Raw genomic sequence first — 22,656 nt, 5'->3', positions numbered from 1 at the left:
GCAATGCTAAAAGTAATTCTTAGTTACAAAAGTTAGTACTTTTAGGACAATGGCAACTATTCCCAAGCAACTTCAGTAAATGAAAAGCAGCAATCCTTTTGTATTTGATTTCAGTCACCAACCAGTGACCAATAGTGACTTAATAGTGGTATTTTTAGGACTGTAAGCTATGTTTTTTAAAATATATATATATACACCTTACAAATCTAGTAATTTTCAACTTCTACAGATATAAAAGGGAGTTTAGAATGCCTGTTTGCCAAACTACACATAGGATCACATCATCTACTTGAGTTTACTTTGATCATCCTTTCCCTGTCATACTACCTGGACCTTAATTCTCTCTGCTTGAGAGAAATTGCAGGTCACATACATTTGTTTTGCAATGTCCAAAACAAGAGGATCTCTTGACGATTCACTGGTCTATTAAAAACACCTTACAATTTCTCAGGTTTCCCAAGATATCTTGAAATACCCTCCTTTCTTCAGGAAACATAAATTTCAGCAGATATCAGATGAATGCATGACAACCATCTAACCAGCCTGCAGATTTAGGAATCCACATGTAGGCTGAGAAGATGCCTGCTCACACACACACACACACACACAGAGCAGTTTAAATGATGCTAAAGAAATTACTAGAGCAGCACTGATCTAGTGCTCATTTGCCTGTTTCACTAGGTAGTATCAAAGCTTGGTAAATATCTTAAATACAAGTGATAACATTTGCGGTGCCACTTACTTACTCAGCTAGCAGACACCGTAAGAACCAAGATTGTGTTAACATTCACACAGAGCATCCCTACTGCCAGGGAACACAGCAATGCATTTGCTTGCCTTGGTGACTCAGAGCTAAGATGCAGAAGGGCTCAGAGATTTTATCACGAAATTCTGCAGTGACTATCCACAATTTCAGGCTCAGGTGCAAACTCCATAAAAGACGTCTTTATTGACAAGAACTTATATAAGCTGATATCTGATTCCTGTTTTCAGTTTCCAGGAAAGATCTGGAATGGTAACATTACATATACTTGGTTCTTGTTTGTGTCTTGGGAGCATAGGTCAAGATCAAAAGAGAAAATAATGGTGAGATTGAATTGCATCCCTACAACCAGTTAACTTGGAAACATTAAACAAAAGTTTAAAAGAACACTATTATTATTTCCTCTAATTTTTAGGCTACCAGCTACTTCTTTAAGTCACTGCTGTCCACTGAGTTCTGCACTACTAGTGAGATCTACACTCCTGTTCGTTTACTGCTATAGACCCTTTTTTTTGCTACTCAGAGCACAAGTGATTTGAGAAGCCTACACATATCTTTCAGCTGTATTTCTCTGGAGATCTATCCTGATAGTGGCTGCTGATCTTACAAGGGTGAAGCAAGCTGTAGCTGACTTAGAAGCTCTATTAAAAAAAAAAAAAAAATAAAAACATAGGCTCCCCACAGTCACTGCAATAAATATTTAAGGACCAAGTTCATCAGCTCTCCTGTGATTTTTGAGGAAGCAGCCACTAGATGGCAGAAAAATGCAGTTTAATTTTCTCATTATTATGAAGAATTCACTCAACAGATCTCTTACATCTCAGATAATAGGTAACATGATCTATCAAGCAATGTCAGATAAAAGCTGACAGTAAAGCTGATTATCTTTCTTGCCTAGCATATGTGCTACCTTGACTTGTTCTCTGCTGTAAAACCTGAATAGTGTTTAAAAGTTTGAAAACTCAAGTATTAAAACAACTAAACCCCACTCCTGGTTTCATTATTCTGGAAGTACACCATTACAGGAGTAGGGCCAATCTTGTTAAAGATGTTCTGTTATCACAATATCACTCCATTTAATATTAAAAGGATAGAATATATGGAGAAGTTATTTCAAGATTCAGGTATATAATGGCTTCATTTCCACCCAAGAATTATGCAAACAATAGTGGGGAGTGGGAAGACTGAAGCATACAAAAAAAGTCCAGGGAGTTTGACAGGAAATAAAATATGAGAAGCAAAATTCTGTGTTTTCACAGAAAACCCTCAATTTAAAATATATTATTTTAACAGCAAAAATGGCAGGGTTTGTTTTAACGAAGTTATATGCATGTCCTGAAATTTCATACATTTGCATTAACATTATTTTTGCAAAAAAAACTGTAATAGTTTCACCATTTTTAAAAAAAGTTTGCAGTACTCAGTTCACCAGCTTTTTTCATTCCTACAGCCTTTTCTATGTGTGCATTTCCTTACTTTGTACATATTTATTCTTTCTGTAAGTTTTTTCCTCTCCTTGAATGGGCATCATTCTTTAATATCCTTATTGGGTACTTCAATTACTACAATATGAAGTGAGAGTGGACAGTCTCATTTTTTCTATGTTTCAATTTTTTCCTGCTCTCTATTCCCACCTTTCAAAAAAACAAATCAAAACTGTAGTTTAAAACAAAATACTTCAGAAACTATATCATGAGAAAGCACCATAATCATTGTAGCAACAAACAGAAAAACCTACATAAACCAACCTCTTACAGCGATTCACTCAGCTCCCTCATGCAGATCTTGCATGTACTGTATTAGCATAGGGACCTAAACAAACATTACTTTAAAACCAACCTATTTTACATTTATTTATCTAATAAAAAGATTAGGATTTTCTTTTTTACAGATTGAACTTCCTTTTACCACCACAAAAAAAAAAATCCCAAACCAAAACATTACCATAGTTAACCTTAGATTACTGTCCATAGTCCTTTCACATAACTACAAGTGTCAGTGATAAAATTTAGCTCAATTCAAATCAAAGGGATTTTTCTTGAGATCCTATCTGCAAACTTTTAACAATAATTTACTTTTTCAGATGGCACTACTATAGCAAAAGGGTCTCAGACTACAAGGCTTAGGTAGGAGAGCAAGCCCTCTTTACTACACCAAAGCTGAACTCTAACATTGTGGAAAGTAAGCAAAAATGGCAATATAACCACTGGCCTTTCCTCCTCCACCCACTACACCCATAAACAATTGTTGAAAAACACACAAAACCAGAAAAAAAATCGAAGAAGGAAGCAAAGTGTGTTTTGTCTTGAGTAAAAAAAAATTACATTGAAAAAATACAGAGTTGGAGTTTTCAAGGCTTGTTTGGAAGTTACAAAATTGTCTTAGAAACACGTGTAAGCAGAACACCTGATACATAGACTGAATAAATTTCACAGAATAAAGCTGAAATTCCTTTTGAACTCCACTTAAACAGTGTTCAAAGAAGAGCACTTTCAACACTAGTGCCATAGAAAGAGTTTGCTGTAAAACTGCTTGGTTTAATATTACATTATAATTCATATAGTTCATAAAAACTAAAACACATTAAAAAATGTTTTGTGTGTATTTTCAGGTGAAATTAAATGTTTAGATGTCAAGCTTATGCATGGCTCAAAACTGCATGATGATGGCTCAAAACTGGGTTGAACTTCAGCATCACTTTAATTTCTTGAAATAAGAAAAAGTTAATGCAATGACTGAGTACTAAAACAAATTTGGTTTACAAACAGTTTCCTGATTAATGTAATTGACAGGTTACTGCTTGGTAGTTAAGTATTAAGTTAAAACATGTTTACTAAGAAGTCTAGATAAGTTACTTACTGAAGTAAAAGCCAGAAGTTCCTCTTCAGTTAATTTGTGTACTGGATTGTTCTTTTGAAAGTCTATACTGTAAAGAAAAAAGAAAAAAACCCCACAATCCTGATTTAATCTTTGGAGTACCACTATACAGAACACATTTTTCAAACTTGCAGAAATCTAAAGGACATTCTGGAAAACTGTTACAAATGACAAATGGGAGTATGGTATGTGCAGAAGAAGGCTCTAGACCTAGGAGCAGTCACAGAAAAAAAGAAGCATTTAGGGGACCAGGATACTTTAGTAGTGCCTTTCCAAGACCATTCTCAACTGAAACGTCTTACTCAGTTTAAGCTCACGGGAATAACAACTTTACAAATCCTAAACAGTTTAAAATCTATTCTCTGGTTTTACAGAGGTCTGTTTTCTTTTAAAATTCTACGACTAATTGAACACAAATTCTGCAAAGCAAAAAACTACTAACACTTAAAAAGTGCTGAAGGGTAATCTCAAACAAACACCTTCTTTCTAGTCACTCAGGGAACATGACCACAGGGGTCCATCTCTCACTAATCAGCATTACCACTAGCTTGTGCTACACAAAGGGAGAAAACCAGAAGAATACACAGAGATGAGAATTAAAATTATTTTATTCATAGTTGGACATGTTTACAGAGATGATAAAGAAATTTGGCTTACAACTCTACATCAGTGGATGTTCTTAGATAACAGCCCACCAACATTTACAAATATACTACAAGAGATACCTCCAAGTGGCACAAAGACCAACAAGGCTACAATTAAAGCTCCCTGTGAAAACAAAAAAGATACCAAGTAAAAATATATCCTAAATCATACTACAGAGTATGGATCATCACCAAACCTAAATAATAGCTATATATGTAAGCTTAAATTCATCACACTATTCCTTAAACTTTGCAGCAGGCTTCGTATTACAGGTTAAAATTGCAAAGATAGTGTATTAATTATGATGATAGGTCACAGATTGAAATTATGCTCCCTACTTTACATACCTTACTTTGGAGACAAGACTTTGCCCCAGTCTAACTTTTTTCTTGCTATTTTGTTAATTCTTTGTATGTACAATAGAATTACCATTGCAGAAATAACAGTCAATACTTTGATTAAAACCTTGTTACTAGCCACAAGAACAAGGTACAGAATAGAGGCTGCCTGTTGAAATCTCAATTATCTTTGAAAGGTCATGGCAATCAAGAGAAGTTCCTGAGGACTGACAGAAAGCAAACGTCACTCCTATCTTCAGCAAGAGCAAGGAGGATCCAGGTTAGTCTCACCTCAATCCTTGGAAAGGATATGAAGCAAATCCTTCTTGAAGCCATTTCCTAACACGTGATGGGAGGGGTTGGTACAGATTCACCAAGAGAAAGTCATGCTTGACCGACTTGATAACCTCCTTTGATGAAATGACGGGCTTGGTAGATTTGGGGAGCGCAGTGGACATTGTCTACCTGGGCTTCAGGAAGGCTTTCAGCACTGTCTCCCATAAGATCCTCATAAAGAAGCTGACGAGCAGTGAGGTGGACTGAAAACTGGCTGAACAGGTGGCCCCAGAGAGTTGTGATCAGCAGTACAAAATCTAGTTGGAAGTCAGTAACTACTGGTGTACCCCTGGGGTCAATACAGAGTTCAATACTGTTCAACATCTTTATTGAGAATCTGGGTGATGGAGCAGAGTTTACTCTGGCACAAAATTGGAAGAAGCAGCTGATATACCAGCAGGTTGTGCTGCCATCCAGAGAGATCTCAACAAGCTGGAGAAACAGGCTGACAAGAACATCATGCAGATCTGCAAAGGGAAATGCCAAGTCCTGACCTTGCCTGAGCAGGCAGTTGGACAAGATGATCTGCAGCAGTCCCTTCCAACCTCAACCAATCTGTGTTATGAAGGACAAGAAGGTGACAGAATAGTCAGCATGCATTTAGGTAGAAGAAATCAAGCTTGAGTAACCAAGTAGCCTTCCATGATGAGATGACTAGATTGGTGGACTTTATCTTGACTTTGGCAAGGTGCTTGACACTCTTCCATAACATCCTCATAGACAAACTGATGAAATATGGACTAGGTAAATGCAGTGTGGTGAATTGAAAACTACATGAACTACCAGTCTCAAAGGATTATGACAAGCAGCATGAAGTCCAGCTGGATGCCAGTGACTAGTGGTATATCCCAGGGATCAAATAATGTTTAACATCTTCATTAATGACTTTGATGATGGGACATGACGCAAAGTCCTGCACCTGGGGAGGAACAGTCCCATGCACCAGTACAGGCTGAGGGAAGACCATCTGGTAATGAGCTTGGCACAAAAGGACATCGGGGTCCTGGTGAAAACCAAGTTGAACATGAGCCAGCAATGTGCCATTGCAGCAAAGTCATCCAAAGCCTCCTGGGCCATATTAGGAAGACAGCTGCCAGCAGGTCGAGGGAGATAATCCTTCCCCTCTACTCAGCACTGGTGAGATCACACCTGGAGTGCTCTCACCAGCTCTGGGCTCCTCAGTTCGAGAGAGATGTGGACATACTGGAGCAAGTCCAGCAAAGGGCCACAAAGATGCTTAAGACAGTGGAGCATCTGACATATAAGGAGAAGGTGAGAAAGCTATGATAGTTTAACCTGGAGAAGAGAAGGCTCAGGGGGATCTTATCAATGTGTATAAATATCTGATGGCAGGAAGTAAACAAGACAGAACCAGACTTCTCAGTGGTGCCCAGTGAAAGGGCAAGAAACAATGGGCACAAACTGAAATCCAGAAAATTCCACTAAAAAAAGTAAGCAAAACCTTCATTAATATGAGGGTGGTAAAGCACAGGAAGGGGTTACCCAGAGAGGCTGTGGTGTCTCCATCCTTGGAGATAGTCAAGGTCCAACTGGACATGGCCGTAAACAACCTGCTCTAGCTGACTGTTTCAAACAGGGAAGTTGGACTAGATGATCTCTAGAGGTCCCTTCCAACCTCAACAATTTCATTAAATTTTCATGTAATGATACTTACAGTGTACATTTTTCAGCCTTATGTTTTGTTAACAAAAGGAAGAGTCTATTTCTTACTGAAAACTAGAAATAAGCTGACATTTTTTTTTACATTGTACTTAAAAATTTCTCTCTTCATTGTGCACGTTACCAGGTATCACAGTGCTGATCTCTCTTTCCATCCTATTCCAACTACCTCACATAGAATACAGAAGGATGTGTTGGTTTTGTTTTTTTTTTTTTTTTTTTGTAAGGTTCCCCCCCCCCCCAATTAAATAAAAAATTTAATTAAAAACTACATGAACTTAATTTAGTTAAATTTAATTTAGTTTGAATTTAATTTAGTTTCATTTTTCTTCCTGAAGAATAACAAATGTAACATGCTCTGTCCGGGACATACTGTAGGATCTGAGGAACAACTAAAAGATGTGGCTGTCTAATGAGTTTACACTATCTTCATATCGGAGTATACTTAATGAGGCTATACATAAGCTGTGAAAGTTGAAAGGAGACAGCACAGAGAAAATAGTTTGAGAAATGCAGTTATTTGCCATTTATTTACAAAGTGACTGAATATCCCAAATGAAGCAAGAACCTGTTTTTCAGTAGAGAACCCTCCTCTGCTTTCTAGTGCTTATAGTCTAAAATGGTCAAGATAGAAAAGGTAAAACACATTGATCTTCTTTTGGTAAATTCTACCAAGGTGTAGCAAGAATACATTTTGAAACTTTTTTTATACTACATTGCTTTTTGCTTTTAAATTATTTCCCCCATTACTTGCTTATCTGCCAGCTGTGAAAAAAGGCCAGAGTGCCTGATGTGTTTTGGTTTTTCCTCTAAAAGACAAGACACAATAAAGTATTAAGACACAGTAAAAGAATTCTACGAGTAAGCAGCAAAGCACTTAAGATAAGAAAAAGAAAAATTGATGCCATTCAGGCACTCTCATCTCTATCTTTGCATGCCCACAAAAAGAAATAGAATTATCTGTGTAGCAGAGTGCCAAGCCTCCTTCCTGATGGCATGGATCTCTTCCACATTCAACCACCATTATATGGGGGGGGACACAAACAAAACCAAAAAACACAGGAAGGGAAAGTTGTCTCCGGAGAGCACTGCTTCAGCATTTCTAAAACAGCCATTCTTTAGGAACCACCAATATTTATCAAACTAGAGCAGCCTAGGAATGAGGACAGATGAAACATTCAGGAAATTAGGGGACGAGTTTGAAAAAAACTCTACTCTGCCAATGCAAATGGCATTTGTTCAAACAACTGCAGCCAAATACAGATAGGCTGAGAGACAGAGCAAAAGCATAATTACACCCCCTTCTGAGATTCAATTTCCTACTTCTGTTAGAAGATAATATCCCTTTTCCCCTCTTCTTCTGTAACTTAGGACATCTACTATTTAATAGTGCTTTTCTTGATGCTTTCTTATCAAACTTTCCCAAAATTTCGGGGGGGTGGGGTCGACGACGATGATGACGACATGCAACTACAAAACCCTACCCAAGTGAACAAAATAATCAGTGTGCAGTGAATTTTTTTAATGTATTTTTTTTTTAAAAAAGATCTATCACAGAAAGTAAGTGGCATATGGGAGCTGCTCTCTCAATTTATTAAAATGGTAACATCTAAAATTGTTATACAAGTTACATAATACAGTTTCTAAAAGCATACCAGGTTTAGAGTTGGTGATTATTCACAGCAACATAAGACAAAAGAACGAAGTGTACGTATTTTTAAAAACTATTGAGAGATTTATGTGCAAGTGCAAATATCTGTGTGAACTGACATAAATGTAAGTAGGTTGCTCAAACCTGAACTGAAATTATATAACTGCAGTTCTTTAAGGTTCAAGGTTTCATGAGAAGAGTTTTCACACCTCTTTGATAATAATAATCCTCTGATTAATCAACCAACTAGTTTTATCCTGCAACAACACAGCCACCTAATAAAGCAAACTGGGTGGATAAGAGAGGAAGGGTATTACTGACACAAATTTTTTTTAAAAAAAGATTTGCACATTATTGTAGGGAAAAACATGACCAGAGTAGCTGAAAGACGACAATTTCTACAGTGGAAGAAAGCTTGAGAGATCTTCCAACTTTTCTTCCTGCTCTACAAACCTTCATAACTTCAGACAAATGTTTGTCTAGTCTATACCTAAAGACCTCCCACCATGGAGGTTCCACACATGCTTCATACCATTGATGCTCATGTTTCATAATGCCATCAGCTTGAGCAAGCTGTATGAGCGTGGCCACAAAAATACCAACTATGCTTTTGGTTGAGCACTGATGAGAAAGGGCTTCAAAAAGCAAGTTAAGAACTTGACATCACCTTTTATTCCTGTTATGTTCAGTAAAGTTGGACTCTGTCATTAAGGAAAGCTAACTATTATTCCTCCTTCCTGATTGAATTTGTGTGGTTCCGAATTTTGGTGAAGAGATCAGTTAAAAAAAAAAAAAAGAAAAGTTTATAACTATTACAGTAATGCATTTTCACTGACCTTTTCACAGAAAAGAAACAATGTTATTGGTGGGCTTTTTTGAAAGTTTTAGATAACACTGCTAGGAAACAATTCTGTCATATACATCACTGGTTTTTTCCTTCCTTGAGAAAGTTTTTCATGAAAACAGGAAAGTAAAAGAATTTCTCTGCTTCAGTTACTTTCCTTGTCTGATGTCAGCTGCCAGCAGAAATACTTACAGTCAGCTTGAGGTAGTCAACTAAAGTCACTAAACACTCATCACTAATACAAATGTGACTTCAGGTGAAAAATAGCAAGTTTCTCTATCCATGGGCGGGGGGGGGGGAGGTAAGAAAGGCAGCAAGAAAACTTCAAACATTATAACGAGAACATCACAGCAGCTAGGCAACCAGAATGTTAAGTGACATGACCAAAGCTTTTGAAAAGCACAGGTAAACCAAGGGACAGTTAAATTTTGACAAAATTGGAACTTATTTTTCAGCATCCTAAAGATATATTGATTCAAGCAGAAAGGATTAATCCTCTCTTTATTCTAGATTTGTGTCATAGCTTTTTGAACCATATAGATATAGCTCTTCCAGATCAAAGCAGTGCTAAAATAGGTCTCTAATTTCTGCTTCTGCCACATCCATGTACAATGCTTTAAGACACTTAAGTACAGTAATGCAAACCTTGAAAGATAAGAGAAAAATGAAATTGTTTTAATGATTTTCCATACTGAATCAAAACAAATGTAAAGCTATATTTTACATCTGAATCTGAATCTAGAGTAGAATTGTAGCTTGGTTTTAAGAATTATTAATGACTGGGTTAGCTCTTGTCAGAGCATTTTATGAACATTTCACTTTTATGCCCTGTATTTGTTCTGATTTCAAGGACAGGTTAAGCAGTTCACCCCAGAGAATTTCAGGACCTGAAATCAGAGCAGAATTTAGGATCTGTTGCTATAGGATCTATGATCAGGCATCTTTTCATAACAATATGAAGAGAAGTCACTAATCACCACATTCAGCTCTGCAAGCTATTTTCTGTCCATTCTCGAATCCTGTCTTAGGGAGTTGAATGAAATAGAAGAGGGAAAGAAAACAAAGAGAAATAGACATTCTTTAGACAGATAAAACAGAACTTTAAAGATCTACTTTGCAGCAGAAAAAAGTATTTTCTAGTAAAATCAACAAAAGCTAATTTGCCAATAGCTTACAACTTACAACCAATTCTTTAATCTGATTAATCAGATTTACATTGGCAGCCTAATGGATAAGGTATCCAGTTTACCTAACTAGTTATATAGTTTGGGTCTTAATTAGCTATAATCTTTGTAACAGTGGAATTAACAGCAATCACTCCAAAGTATCCCTTTTTGGATTAAGACTAAATATTTCTGTTTCAAGAACTGATTTAGAAAATTGGCAAATGTTAAAGAACATTGTTAAAAGCTATTAAAAGTAAAACAGTGTTCTTCAAATAGCTGAAGTTGTATTAAAACACAGAACACAGAAAGGATCAAAAACTCTGGAATATTAAATAATAATAAATGAAATATCTCCAAAAATACAATTAAGGAGTCCAAAAAGTGTTTAAGGAGCAACTAACCAAGAGAGTCAAAAAATCAGTGCTAAATCCTTTTGTTCCTTCAGCAGGAACAAAAATTGTGAGAGTCCACAGGACCATACGACAGCTCTGGTATAAAAGCCATTGCAAAGAAGCTATATGAATTCACTGCATTAGCATTTATTGTACAAGAACATAGTAACATTCCCACAAAAGAGCCTTTTTGGGTAAGGGAGAGAATTACAGGAGAGAAGAGTCTTTCTGAAATTACAAAACTGCAAAAGAGGTTACACACTAAGAGGCTGGATGCTAAGAAGTTAACAGGACCAAACAGTATTCAGAAAAAAGAGTTTAAAATGAGTTTTGGGATGAAATAGCTGAGACACTAAAAGCAGTGTATAAGTCCTCATTTAAAACTTCCTCAATGCCTGAAGACAAGAGAGCAGCAAAAATTATGCCAGCCTTTAAAACTGGTGTCAGGGGATCAGTGTAACTACTGGCTTGTAAGCATAATATCTGTTGCAGGTAAGGAGAGACTATATAATGAACAGAAGGACTAAAGATACCTGGACAAATACAATGTGTATGGGGAGTGTCAGCCAGGCTACCAGAAAAAAAAAAAATCCTTCATTACAGACCTGTTGGGGGCTTTTGGAAAGTTTAACCAGTGTGAGGATATATATAAGCTGGTTGATGAAATCAGCTTGGATCTCTGTAAGATTTTTTGAGTCCTTCTCACCAAGAAGGACTTTCAAAGAGGCTGAGCATTCATGAGATAAGAGGGAAGGTCTTGGCAAAGGTCAGTAACTGATTAAAAGATACGAAATGGTATGAGGCAAATAGTCAGCCATCCCAATGGAGAAGGTCACCACTGCAATCCTGCATAAGTTTTGTGCTGTGATCTCTGTGCTATAATATTAATAAACTGAAACAGGAGAATGTATAGTGAGGTGAGAAAACTTGCAAATGATATGACATTCTTTGAAGTAAGGATGTTAATAGACAATAAGGAGCTGCAGAAAGACCTTACAGGATAGAGCAAAAGGGTAATAAAATAAAAATGCTAAGCAATGCACAATAGGAAACACAGTCCTAGCTTCACAAAAAATGATGGGCTACGATCTGACCATTTCTATTTAGGAGCAACTCTTTAGCACTGCAGCTGTATGAAAACATTAGCTCAGTACTAGGCAGCTGTTAAAAAGGCAAATCAATATGTGAGTAATTAATTAGGAAAGTAATAGAGAACAACATACTAGGGCATACTACATGAAGTATACAAATCAGTAACATAAAGCATACCTAAAATATGAGATAAAGCCTTTGTCCACCCATGAACAGTATGTTTTGTTCTGGACCTTTCATTTCAAAAGCAGTAATTCAGTATTGGAAAAATTTCAGAAACAGACAGCTAGAATGATTGTTGTTTTATGATGATGAATAATGATGTTTTATGCCTTATAAACACATAACAACTTATACAAAAGGACTGTCTGATTAGGCTAGGACTAACCAAAGAGGGACATTGCAGAGGTTTTCAAAATTGTTAGGAAATAAGAGTGTTAAGTCACTAAATGAAGCTACTGGCAACCAAAACTACCTAGAGAAGGGTTTTTTGAACAGCAGACACAAAATATGTAGACAGCTACCTTTGCCAAAGGATGCTACTGATGCAAGACATTTACATGGGCTCAGTGGAAGACAAGAGATCCATTGAGGGCTGCCGTGCAAACAAGCCAGATAAGGCTCAGGAAATCACTGTTCAGAGGCTGGGAATGTATTAGGTAGAAGGGAGCAACACATGCTTGCCTTGCGATTATTCACCCTTAGGTATCTTCTCACAGCCACTCTTGAAGAAAGAGTATAAAGTTAGACAGACGAAGACAACTGCTGAGTTTTTGTTTGCTTATGTTTCCTGGCACATCATCTCTCTGCAAGTGCAGACTATGCAAATTCAAGTTCCTCAGGTAACTACTTAAAACTACACTTAACTAGCATGAGATAGATGCTGAAGACAGGTCAGATTTTCCACATATGCATTTTTATGATTATTTGCTGTATTTCTATGCAGTTTTACCAGCTGTGTTAATTTTGTGAATGAAAAAGAGCCAAACGCAACAAATTGATCACTTTACAAGCGCTTTCAAAGTTTCACAAAAGGTATTTCAAGTGACTAATGTTTTTTATGTGAGCATTCTGAATAGCAAGACAGGAAGTTCATTTCCCCAGGGGAATCTCTTAACACAGCTGTATGCACAGCAATATATTTTGTAGCAATGATTTTAAACAGCCATAAACTGACCATGGCAAGATCACTATACTGTCTGGCACCTGTAATTGGTTTGTTTCAAAAAAAATAATAATTTACACTTACATTATATGTTTGTAAAGATGGGCCAGAGTGCCAAAAAGTATTTAATAGAAAAGCGTTCATCACCTTTAATGCTGTCCAAGATGTTATTTCGTAGCTTTTACTTTCACAGGACAACATGTGTAAGCTCTGGCCTTCCACAGTCAAACATAACCTTTTCCATCTCAACAGCTTGGAAGAGAGAATGCTCTCTCTTATAAAAACATATGAAAACAGTTATTTACCTGCCATTGCCTTGTACTTCTGATACAAGCTATATAGCATGACCTTCCTATAAAGCACAAAGACGACTGCAATCATATATATATATATATATATATATATATAAAATCTTAATAAGCACATGATCCATCTTACCTAACTTTAACCATGTAAAATTTAGGCCTTTAAGCTAGCTAACTGTCTAGGCTTCCTTCAAAGTCCATGCAAAAATACAGATAAATGTAGGGAATGATTCAATCCATTGTAAAATAAGTGCCTGAAGTAAAATGAATCACACTCTGCAGGTGCTGATTTCTCCATTGACTAGAGAACAGCCAGCCAGCTAATATTACATTCTCGAAATTTCAAGTAGCTAAATGTTTTCCTGTTTCACCTACCCAGGTTTCCCATGAGGTCTTGATTGCCAACATGTATACTGGGATTTTTTTCCCAATTACTCAATTGATTCAAAAGCTCATATTTGGTAATTCTGTTAAAAATCCTTTAGTCCTAATGCTATTTAATGCTTATGCAGCTGTTTCAAGTACACTTCTACAGCTCACTGTGTAAACTGTATAATATATTATTATCCAATGTATTACTGTATAATAAAAGTTAGGCTTCCTGATGCTTTCCTTACCAGCTGAAGTCTTTGATAGAGCTGAGGTACCTCCAGTATAACATACTATTTTGACCTGATTCGATCCTCGAGAAAGCAAAAGATTAAGAAATAACCAGCCATTGGACATTTCTCTTTGCTTTCTTAGAATTTTCTAAAGCTGTATCTAATTTCTAAAAGCTTTCCCCTGTTAAAAAATGGTGAATCAAGTGATAAGAAGGGATTTTCTTCCCAGGCTGCTGACACACAGCTGCTGTTGTCTATTCTAACAGCAATCTAATTTGGGCTATTTCTAAGTGACAAGGGAAACATACTCCCCTCTCGGTTTCTCAGCATTTTGGCATCTATACTATATTAACATATTATTTAAATCATACATTGGCCCATTCTTAGGTTTTTTTATATTTTTATTTTATTTTTAACTTGGAACTTTAATATCTTTTTCCATCAGCCTCTGAAAGTTTGGTTCAAGGCTCTATACAAAGCTTTGGCCACAGTCTTCAGGCTTGACTATAAAATAAATTTTATACCATCATGACTAGTTATTTTCATATGAAATATCAAAAAAGTCCTAGCCAAGTGATGCTTCTGCACTCCTAGGAGTTTCTTTTAATATTTCCTTTAGGTTGCATTACTCCTGCAGTGAGACAATCTGAAGACACCTCTAGACACTTTCTTCTTATACAGATACTATAAAATCTGGATATGATGGAATAGGAAACCTTTGTGTAAGTGAGGCAGACTGGGGTGGTTCTCCCCACACACACACACTTTGTTTTAGCTACAGTTTCATTATCATAAGAGGCAAATGTTTCCTTTTAGATTTAGTTCCACAGACTGTTCAGTATTTCAAAGAAAAGGAATTTTCAGAGAAGAAATAGAATAGCCAAACACTTTAAAGGAAACTGCCTCAAATTATAGATGCCACAGAGAACTGGCTAGATGCAGTTTACGTTGCTATTTTTATATAAGTGGATTACTGAAAAATAAGTTATTCTTTCCTTACATCAGCGTAACAGAGAGGTTTAAAAATATCTAATTGATTCAGGCTCATGCATGTTATTTACAAGCTGGTTTAAGCATACTGCATGAGATGTTGCTTGGATTTTTGTAAAGACAGCTGGTATGAGATATTTCAACACTTCAAAAAATATTTTATGTCCTCTTAAAATGTTATTGGGGAGGAGGAGATGAAAATGTTTGTACTGATACTGCAATAGTACTTTGTTTAGCCATTTGATCATTGTAACCTATTTGAAATGAATCTTATTTCACAGGAAACATTATGTGTATTCAGGTAATTCCATAGGATCCTATGTAATTGTAATTAAGTCTTTTCCAAAAGTTGTAACAATTTTCAGTTTGTTCTGCTATCCACAAACATTTCTGCATGCTGCTCATTTTGAGTTAACATTATTTAGCTACAAAAATCTCAGTTGAATTAAGGGGCGTTTCTGTGGCATTTGCTGTAAGACATACTAGCAAGCACAGTGAAAAGTATAGGAAAAAATTTGCTCACATTTACTCTTTTTCTTTACCTGCAGGCTGCCTTTCTTCAACAAACCAGGTCAGTGTCTAGAAGTTTATTTGCATTAGAAAAAATATCCACTGCTGACAACGGCAGTCAACAACAGATACCATGAAGGTGGTGCTAGACCTAAAACAAAGTCTAGTTAGACCTGCTTTGGAAACTTAAAGGAATTCTAAAGCCTACTTATTAATTATGAAATGAAGTATTTACTCGACAGAACTGAAATCCTCAAGCATGAAAGAAAAGCAAGGAATTTCCTATAGCTAAGGTTTGAGAAGTATGTTTTGCTTAAAAGCCAATGCTAAATGCTTTAACTGTATACGCTTCCTTGCAAATTGATATGCCAATAGTTGGTATAGACACCAAAGGTACAAGCCAGCTATCCAAGCCTAAACTACACTCAGTCACAAGGGCTGTATCCTAAATCCCCTCAGAAGAACAGTTCTCAAAGCTGGCATTCTACTAACATTTCTGCAACATGGCCGGATAGCAAATCTTGTCTCCATCTATGACTGAAATAGTTTCAGTTGCTTAATGTTATCCCACCCACTGAATAGCAGTTATCATTCCATGGGAAGGCAACACTGAAAATTTTTTTGTTGGTTGTTTCTAGTTTCTTAAATGAGCTTCTTGCCTTGAGTCCTGCCAAACTCACATACCACTTGGATTATAATGTGTACACACAGATGGCAGTCAAGATGGTTTCTAGCCACTATTCAGAGCGTAAAAGTGGTGGTTTCAAAGTGACATACTGTGGTCAAGAAACCTACTGTGCAGCCAGCCAATGTAACATTCAAATTCTACCCTTTCATGAGAGAGAGAGAGAGAGAGAGACCAACAGGCAAATTAAAATTTCCTTCAGAAGGCTGGAGGGATGATATAATATGAATATAAGACAATACTGTGTTAAAAATGAAGTGTGCATGAAAATGCTTCTCAGGAAGGGGAAGGCTTTGCCTTTACTTGAGTCAGTGTGAAAGACTAAAAGTGACTGGGCCAAGAATGTACATCAATCCACTGTTCACTCCACTCCTTTGTCCTCAGACTGGATCTAGATGTGGTCTTGAAAAGAAAACAAGTTTAAGACTCAGGGAATAAAGAAAATACAAAGCCACAGTACATATTCTACTCATGAATTCCTGATTACAGTGGATGGGCTGAATGGTTAAAGGGCATAGCTGAAGCCACAGACATGCAACTTCACATTTTACTTCAACTATATAGCCAAGCAAGCATCTGGCCCTTCAAAAAGCTGCAGTCTGAGAAATGGGTGTATGAAACAAAACAATCTCTCCACTAGTGACTTCTACTGCACTTTATGGGACAGGAAGAGGAAAAATAACTGAAAATTTTGGTGAGCGGGGAGAGAAATATTATAATGTGTGCTACAAAACAAGCAAAAAGGCCCACACCACAAAGGAACTACTGCCAAACGCTGGGTTGTTAGCTTATGCCACTGAATTGTCTCACTAGCCTTTCGCTGGCCTCTTATTGCTGTTACCCTATCACAAAGATAGATCCATGTGCCCTTGCAGAGGAAACATTGGTCTGAGACTTGGGAGCTAGGATTCACTCATTCTTCAGCTTCTGGCCTTCTTCTGACTTGGGCAAGATATTTAGGCAGTACTGCAGATTCCATCATTTTGCAACTCACAGATCAGAAAAGTGCTTTGAGAGGTATGAATGATGAATACTGCATCAAAGTCACCATTTTTACTTTGACGCACTAATACTTCTGAAACAAATCACACACACAAAATTGTGCGATAACTGACATCAGCTAAATGACCACTACATCATGGAAAAAGTATTTCTCTATTAGAAAACAAGGATATTCATCAGCAGACAGCTTATTATTCTCAAATCTCAAGCTGCTTTTTGCTCTTCTGTGCCATTTCCAAAACCCACGTAGCATATAATTTCTGAAAGCCAGGAAAAGAAAAAATTTAGGTGCAAAACCATGGGGACTTTGTACTATAGCTTGTAACTAGCAATGGACACTCTGAATTTATACAAGTATTCCCATTGCACTGAATAGCAGGGCAGCGTTCTGCTTAAAGGACATGGTCGATCCTCATAGAAAGCTGACCATTGCAGACTCTGAAATATGTTTTCAAGATTTACCAAAGTGTCATCACCATATGGTAGCTAATGCCAACTGTTATTAAACTGAGGGACTAAGAACAAGAAGCTTTTCTAGGATAAGAGAACAACATAGCAATTAACAAAACCCTGAAATTCTGAACTGGACACTAATGTTCACTCCGTGATAACTGAAAATTCTATCCACATATAATGCAAATCTTTTAGCATTTTAGCCAGACTATATGATAAGGAAGGAAAAGAGTCCCACCAACCCACCACTTCATTATTCCATTATCACAACGATTCATGCAGTATTTTAAGTAACTACGAACTAACATACCATATTCCAAGGATTACAGCAAGCTCTTCTGCACACAAATCAGGTACCTGGTACTGATCGGCATCTGCTAGTTTTATCTCATTAAGCACTGTATCATCGTTTAGATCACAATTCTGTTGGAGGAGAAAAAACATTTTAAAATAGATAGGAATAGTTGCAGAGAAATCGATGCCTTCAAAATATGAAAAAATATAGACTTGTTTGAAAAAGGATAATACAAACATCAGAAAACAACAAAATGAAAAGTAATTTACCATTATTATGATAGGATAACTAACAGACGAAGCCAGTAGAAGGAAGCATCATCCAAACCACTTTTGCTAAAAGTATACTGGTTGTCATGCAGTAGGAACAGCATTCAGAGCAACTTCAAGGTTACCTGAATATTGATTTTCTACTTAAAAAAAAAATTAATAAAGGGGATTTTCCTTTTCAAATTGTTGCTCATAGTATTACCAACAGTTTCCTCCTCTATTATATATAATCTGTTTCAGCTTGTCTGTACGATGTTAAATGCTATCCTAACATGCAGGTTTTCAGGCGAGCAACCATAGATCTCTGGGAATGCATGGATTTCTTTTTAAGTATCAGCAAAGTGCAAGTAAGTAAAGCATGCCTTCTGCCAGTACAGTTACATTCCTTACACAGGGAACTGCTCCTCCTCTTCTTTCTTTTTGTTTGGGGTTTTTTTTGGTGGTTTTTTTTTTTTGTTTGTTTGTTTGTTTGGTTTTTTTAAAAGAGTTTTGCAAATTAAAGAAACACAGATTGGAAAAAACCCAACTGAGCTAGCACCTCCAGACACTTTGCCCTGGTAAAGGCAAGAAGGAGTATTCTGAAAAGGTTTGCTCCTGGACAAGTACTTGTGACTTTCCATCAAACTTCCTCTAGAACAAATCGTTTAAGGAGTATTCAGTTTAACTTTTACAAACAAGTATGCTACCTCAAGTTCATTGTCTCTATTTTAACTTAAAGAAGAAAGTAATACAATCTGTGGCTGAAAAGTATAAATTACTATGTTCACAGAATTTGTGTTTGTTTGGAAACAAGAGAAGATTCCTTTGGCTGCAAGCAAGGAGGAGGTAGCTGTAATACTATTTCTCCTTCCCCTGAAAAAAAACCCCAAAACAAAACAAAAAAACCCCAGTCTTTAAACTGATTATTGTACTACTGTTTTTTAGGTACCAGTAGTAGTTTTTATAATCTATTAAAAAGAAAAAATGGATTTATAGTAACAGTTTTTCAAACTTCTTATTCATTTCCCTTCAATGTCCTAGCTAGTAGCTGTTTCCACTGAATATCTTCCATTGGCAAGGTCAAAATGAGGGTCCACAGAAGAACAAAAAGTGAACAGGAACACTTCAAAGTGGGTTATCAGTATTCATCACCACTACTTTATCACTATATAAATGAAACTAAACTGTGATTTGACAGAGAATGTGAAGAAAATAAGTTTATTTTCTTTTATTTCAAGGGGATAATTAAGATATTCCAGCTCTTAAAGGCATATTTAATACCATCATTTTCTTCTCTTACTAAACATATATAAGGATTAGCTACCACTTCAGATGAATATTATTTTAGAATAGAGCACTATGCTAGTATAATGATACCACTTCATTGGATGTAACATAAATTAGAATTTAATTTATAAGGCAATTAGTTAAAAATTTCCAGCTTCTGGTCTACATAATCTTTAAAATCTACCCTGTATAAACAGCACTAATTGCTTTAACTTCACTATGAATATTGATCAACTGAACTGTACTGCAACTGTATGCTAGAGTTTTAAAGCACGACTTCCATTCCCAGATTTGAAAAGAAATTTCTCATTCCCCCATAACATAAAAACAGCTCTGAATTTTTTAAAACTAATGAAACTATTTTAACATACCATTTCATATCAAGAGTCTGTATGCATCACCTCAAGCCTGATGTTTTCCTTTCACAGAAACATCATCAGTTTAACTGAATGTGTGCTTTCAGATCATTTAGTTATTCTGAAGAAAGCTGACCTGTGAGCAAAGCTTTGGATTTACAATCTCAAATATTTATTTTGAAATGCAAATAGTTTTCCTTCTAGTGCCATCTGAGATACCATAACTGCTCAGCACCAGAGGGAAGCAGGAAGCGCCTGACCAGAATTCAGCCCAGCTACCAGTTCAACAATCAGTTGCTATATTGGTTGTATTTTTAATGGAATTAAATTACTGACCACTTAATTGCAAAATAACTAGTTCAGTCATCTTACAGAACAATAATAGGGGGAGAACTTTAAGGCCATAGAAGTAAGCACTCCAAAACAGGAGATGAAAATTAGGTGTGACCAGTCTCAACTTGGCCTTTATACGTATTGGCAGAGTTTATAATTCTTTTGGGAAATTTTCCACTCATCCAGGACAATTACTGTCTTTAGACAAATAGAGTATCTTCCTTTATCTGCAAATGGCAGATGAAAAATAAGAACACTGGAGAGGGGAAGAAAATTTCCCTATAATAATTTTGCAGCATGATCACAGGCCTTTTTTTTAACTTTCCATATGCATATGTTAATTCTGTGGAGATTCTCAGCACCTCTCAAGACTTAGCTTCTATGCATTTTCCATGAATAGTCTTTTAAAAGTATACAAGATACATCAAGCATCTCGCCTAAACTTAGACAGAGATGCAATGATGTTGTCGGTAGTTTTTGGCAGATGGAGAATAGCATTAACACCAATGTTAGCTAAAAGAACTTCAAGATACACTCAAGGCTGACAAATTTGAGACCAGACCTGGCAAAAGAAACACTAGGACTCACTGTTAACACTGACAAATTACATGAGGTTGTATTTTGATAATACATTATCAATAAAGACATGCTAGAAAAAGGGGAAAAAACCCAGAACCTTTAATTGGTAATTCAACGCATACATGAACTGGGGAGTCTGCTTAGTCAAGCCTGGTCTAATACTTGTGATGGGACACTCATATACGATGTTAATAAAATGTCTGAACTTGAAATACCTCAGGTTTTCCTCAAAGCAGTACATGGTTTTACTAATATTATTTTCCAGAATTTCTGACACACACGAAATGCAGAAATAAAAGGTTCCAATTTTTTTTTTGCCCAGAAGTAGACTGTGGGAACAGAAAGCCTAACTTTCCTTAATGGGCAGTCCGAGTAACTTACGACAGAATTCTGTGACCCAGTCGGTCAGAATTGCACTAAACAACTCCCTCCTTGTAGCCAAAACTTCTGAAGTCCTTTCTAGCATCACATTTCTACTTTTCAGAAAGAGTAGATATGCTTACTTTCTCTAGCATTATTTTCAAGATACATTCACTAAAATGTTAGTAGGAAAGTATGGATAACATAAGCATGACTAATTTTTAATGGTTCCAAATATACCAATTTTCTTTCTCAAACTCTGTTACACTTACTTCAGCAGCTTTGGGTCTGTTCACTAAAAGGACATGTGAATATAGGATTTTATTAGCAAGGATAATATATTTCATTCCAGGCTATACCTACAGCCTAAAACAGTGTTGCCAATTTTATTGAAACAATGTCATTATTTTCCTCCAAACTAAAGTCCTTATCAGATATAGACTACAAAGGCAAATTCTTCAGAAAGTTGTGAATAATTAGAAAAAATAGTCATACAATATCCCAGTTAGGGACCCTCTGAGAACAATGCCTCATATCATTTAGCTCTAGGTAAGTTGGACTTGAAGTCTATAACTAAGTCTGACACTCACCAGGTGGCCTCCCCCAGGCTCTCACTTTCTTTAAATGGGTTGCTATACATAGTTCTATCAGAAGCACAAGTTGTGACATATATGCAGTCAATCTCTTTTCATCAAATTGAATACAACACTAAAGACATATTAATGGACACACAAAACAAAGCTATGATAGTCTCCTAAGATAAGATATTTCTGCATTCAATTTAGAAACGGAGAAGTATTGTCAAAGTCTTTTGCTTAAGATCCCTGCCTGACCTGGAAGTCTATCAAGGCATAACGTTTTTTTATAAAGGCTCTCCAACCTGAAGAATAAATCTTGGACCATAATGCCTCAATTTATCTCTGGCTTCTTTAGCAAGTTTGAATAACTTTAAATCCCGACCAGAACTTCTCCTTACGAATGAAAAATGCCATTCTAAGACAAATCAGTGGTTGTTGAGCAATTTATAATTGAAGTCATCATGCACACCCTTAGGACCAGTAGGGCCAAGTTCATGCCAGTAGGAATACCTAGACCAATTTCCTATCTTCACACTGCTACTAAACATGGCTGTCTGTCCTTAGGAATCTGTGCATTTCTGTGATGCCTTGCAGGCTATTTTGAAAATCTGTCTCACCTGTTTTCCTAACTCCATCATTTTTAAGCACTAGAAATTAATACATAAACTGTAGAAGATCATATTTGCAAACATGCTTTTAGCTGAGTAGGACTATCTGCAAGACAGATGTGGCTATGTTGTTTTACCCCGTGTCCTTTAATATTAGGCAAACAATTGCCCCACATCTTTTCCAAAAACTTTCAGAAGTCATAAGTAAGTTTCTCCTAGGCACCACCCTAGGTGGTGCAGACACCCAAGAAAAGCTTCAGCACATTTTCATTTTAAGAAATTAAAACAATTCTTCTCAAATACATACCATTGTTAAATTTTCTAGAGGTGTTGGAGCCGGACTTAGTTCACTATGAGGAAGGAGGAATTCATCTGTTCTTTGGACATCCAAAATAAGCTGTGCAACATATTTTTCCTGAAATCGTGTTCTCTTCCCCAAAGCACCTACAGAAAATTAATATAAGTTTATACTAATGAACACTAAAACCCAGTAATCTCATCATATACTAGAAAGTT

The 22,656-nt window shown here is 36.3% G+C and overlaps 1 protein-coding gene across 1 annotated transcript in view; it reads right to left on the bottom strand.

Annotated features, from left to right (window-relative positions):
- The window catches only part of TTC27 (tetratricopeptide repeat domain 27), a 133,558-nt gene that overhangs the window by 82,199 nt on the left and 28,703 nt on the right, over positions 1-22,656 (bottom strand). Inside the window, exons 7-9 of the mRNA XM_075496118.1 lie at positions 22,448-22,584; positions 17,807-17,919; positions 3,623-3,689 (exon numbers count right to left, since the gene is read on the bottom strand). Of these exons, the coding sequence (XP_075352233.1) occupies positions 3,623-3,689; positions 17,807-17,919; positions 22,448-22,584 (317 nt within the window). The remainder of the gene's footprint in view (positions 1-3,622; positions 3,690-17,806; positions 17,920-22,447; positions 22,585-22,656) is intronic.

The sequence above is a fragment of the Mycteria americana genome, chromosome 3 (assembly GCF_035582795.1).
Source record: "Mycteria americana isolate JAX WOST 10 ecotype Jacksonville Zoo and Gardens chromosome 3, USCA_MyAme_1.0, whole genome shotgun sequence".
In the NCBI taxonomy this organism is placed as follows: Eukaryota; Metazoa; Chordata; class Aves; order Ciconiiformes; family Ciconiidae; genus Mycteria; species Mycteria americana.
This window is presented reverse-complemented; position numbering and strand designations above follow the sequence as displayed.